Source organism: Apaloderma vittatum, unplaced genomic scaffold (genome assembly GCF_000703405.1).
Source record: "Apaloderma vittatum isolate BGI_N311 unplaced genomic scaffold, ASM70340v1 scaffold10714, whole genome shotgun sequence".
NCBI classification, from domain to species: Eukaryota; Metazoa; Chordata; class Aves; order Trogoniformes; family Trogonidae; genus Apaloderma; species Apaloderma vittatum.
In genome coordinates this window covers 36,973-39,958 of record NW_009713220.1, presented here as the reverse complement: position 1 = coordinate 39,958, position 2,986 = coordinate 36,973, and the positions used below count along the sequence as shown (strand labels likewise).

General features: G+C 48.6%; 1 protein-coding gene across 1 annotated transcript in view; it reads right to left on the bottom strand.

Moving 5' to 3' along the window:
- Positions 1-2,986, bottom strand: part of CEP170B (centrosomal protein 170B) — a 53,845-nt gene that overhangs the window by 14,919 nt on the left and 35,940 nt on the right. The window contains 1 exon segment of the mRNA XM_009868287.1: positions 3-1,735. Within this exon segment, the coding sequence (XP_009866589.1) occupies positions 3-1,735 (1,733 nt within the window).

Genomic DNA, 2,986 nt, shown 5'->3' with positions numbered 1-2,986 from the left:
CCCCTGGAAAAAGGCTGTTTGGGGGAGGCCGCCCCTGCCGTTTTCCTTGCCGCAGCTCTAACATCCGAAGTGCCCGTCTTCCGATAGGACTCGACGCTCCGGCCTGAAAACCCTGTCCTGGGCTGCGCCGTCTCGGAATCACTGGGCACTGTAAACGAACCCGCCCGTTTCCTCGGCATGGCGAGGATGTCCAGCCGGGAGAGCTTCTTTGTCTCCGTGGACTGCTTGGGGCCCGCAGCGGTGGCTTCGGGGTTGGCGGTCGTTTTCTCAGTGTCGACACATTCATTGTCAGAAGCATCTCCCAGCCGGGCACGACGTAGCTTGGAGGCCCTCGTCGGCCGCGGGGTAGATAAACTGTTGGAGCGGGTGAGGACTTGCTGGATTTTCTGCACATTCGAGGTCGTTTTGCTCTGGTCCTCCTTGGTGGCCTGAGTAAAAGGTTTCCTTCTGGGAACTGGCCGGGTTACTGAGTGCTCGTGGTCAGACACGACCGTGTCGGGGACTGACAAATAGGGCAAGCTGGAGCTTCTCTCGTCATCCGTGAAGTCGAGTGACCCTCGAGTGCCAGCGCTCCGCTTCATCTGGAAGCGTTTGGCAGCCTCCGCACGGTTTGATGCCTCTGGTGCTTGTGTTTTCCGCTTCTCCGTCAGCCTGTCCCGAGCACTGGGCTGCCCACACTGGTCCTGGATGGACGGCGTGGAGGAAGATTTCTCCTTCTGCAAGCTCGCAACCGCTTTGCGTTTCGGGGCAGTCGTTGGGACGTTTTTGCCACTCACCAAGCTGACCGTGCTGGCAGTGTCCACGTCCGAGTCCCCTGACAAGGAGTCCTCCAGCTGACCAGCAGTTTCTGAGGGCTCCAGCTGTTGGCTTTGACTAAGTAGTTTGGCTTCCAGCGCTGCCAAGGCAGTTTCAGTGTCCTTAAGGAGAAGATGAGTCTCCTGACCAAAGTCCATGCGAGTTGACCGAATAGCCTCTAAATCTTTAAGCAGAGGGTGACTTGAAATATGTGGGAGTTTATTTTGAGGAACACCATTACTTGATTTATCTTTGGTAAAACTTTCCTGTCTGACAAAAGATGATGCTTCCTTTCCTGCCATGCTTTCTTGATCTTGAGGAAGACTCTGATGAAGGGAAATAACTTTTCCAGCTGCATTTATGTAAGCACTAACATCTTTGACTGGTGGCTTTCCAGGAACTGACATGCCAGCAGACTTGAAGGAAAACTCCTGATCCTTGCTGTCTTTGTCTGCTCGAGCATGAGACACACTCAGAGAGAGCTTGGAGGGAATTCCCGCATCATTGCTGTCATCACCAATGTAGAACGAAGTAGAAACTGGCTCACTTACAGCTCTCGCGTTTGACACCCGAGAGGCTCCTGGCTGCCGACTCTCCGATCTTGTCTCTTCCCCTACCTGTTCTAGCATTTTATTGTTCTCTTTATATTTCTTGCCTTTTTCTGTACTGAAGCCATCGTCAGATCTGCTGGCATCGCTGAGGCTATCTGGATCCAAGTCTTCTTGGATGAAGAGGCAGCTGCTGGGATCACCATAGGTTTCCACGCAGTGTTCCTTCACGATGGTTCTCTTGGTAACCTCAGAATAGGACTCCTGGCAAACCAGGACTGTGGATGTGGGGCTGTCCGATTTATCACTCGGTGGGAGTTGGGGAAGAAGGCGCCTTGTTCTTGAGGGCATAGCGTTTTCTGGTTCCCCAGGTTTTGGAGCTACGCTGCTTTCTGAAGACAGTCAAGTGGACAAGAATCAACTGTTGTATCACTATACCACTTATTTATTTATTTCCTTAGAAAAAGCTTGATCCTGCAAAGGGCACTCACAAGACATATGCTTAGAACTAAACTTTCATGTAATATGGGCATCAATAGGGCCTGGCTGGTGCTCGCTTAGGTTTATCAATACAGACACTATACTTAATTCCTTTACTGGATCAGAGTGCTCAACACCTTCCCTCTCTCAAGGTACGATTACAGATTCATTCTCCCATAATATACGTCTCAGTACAAGCACATACTTTAGAGGCTAATGGCATTGCTGGCATTTATCTACCATATATCAGGCCACAGGAATGAGAAGAAAAGCCATCACACCACTGGAGCAGTGCAGTGTTTTAAGTGGCATTCCGTACAACACAGTCCGTTTGACTAAACATACGCTTTTCATAATATAGGTTCTCATACCATCATATCCCACAGAAAAGTGTCAGGAGAATGACCCTGTACCAATTAAGAGGCTGTGAATTAGAGGTCGCTGCTCTGGGTGGGCTTTTCAGTATGGACACATTTCATAAAAAGAGAGCTCTTACTTCTCCCACACCACTGGCCAGGACTTCATATCTGATACGGCCTTTAAACACCACAATAACTGGTTATTTGACTATTGTAATATTTCAGACACTCTGGGAGTCGTGTTCTCGCACAGTATGAAAACAGTGGCAATAACTGTAAAAAGAAAGGATTCTTCTAATAATCTTTACCGAATCTATCTATAGCTGTGGATGGCAAGAAGGTACTGACAAATGTTTCCAACCAAAAAAAAAGTCAAAAACATTTACAAAAGCCAAAGTGCTCTTCTTGTCTTCTCACATACCAACAGGACCACGAGGTCTGTAAGCTGCCTTCCCAGTTACGATGGAAGCCTGATCTCCTGCAGCTTTTTTGCCCTCGATATTCAGTTTTCTATGCTGATCTCCATGCTTCAAACCTGTCACCCAACAGGTAAGCCCAGAACAGCCAAAAATTCTCAGCATAGCCAGACACGGAAGCACACCAAAAAAAAGCACAAGTCAGCAATTAAGTCCAAGGTGACTTGCCAAGGGCTTTCATCTGGCATCATAAGGCAGTCTCAAGAATCACTGCTCAGGGCTAGTTAACACCCAAGGCCCTTACAATCCCTTCTTCTTCCCAGGTGCCCTTTAGTCATGTCAAACATAACATTTAAGAATTTCTAGGATGACTCTGAAATGTAAACCA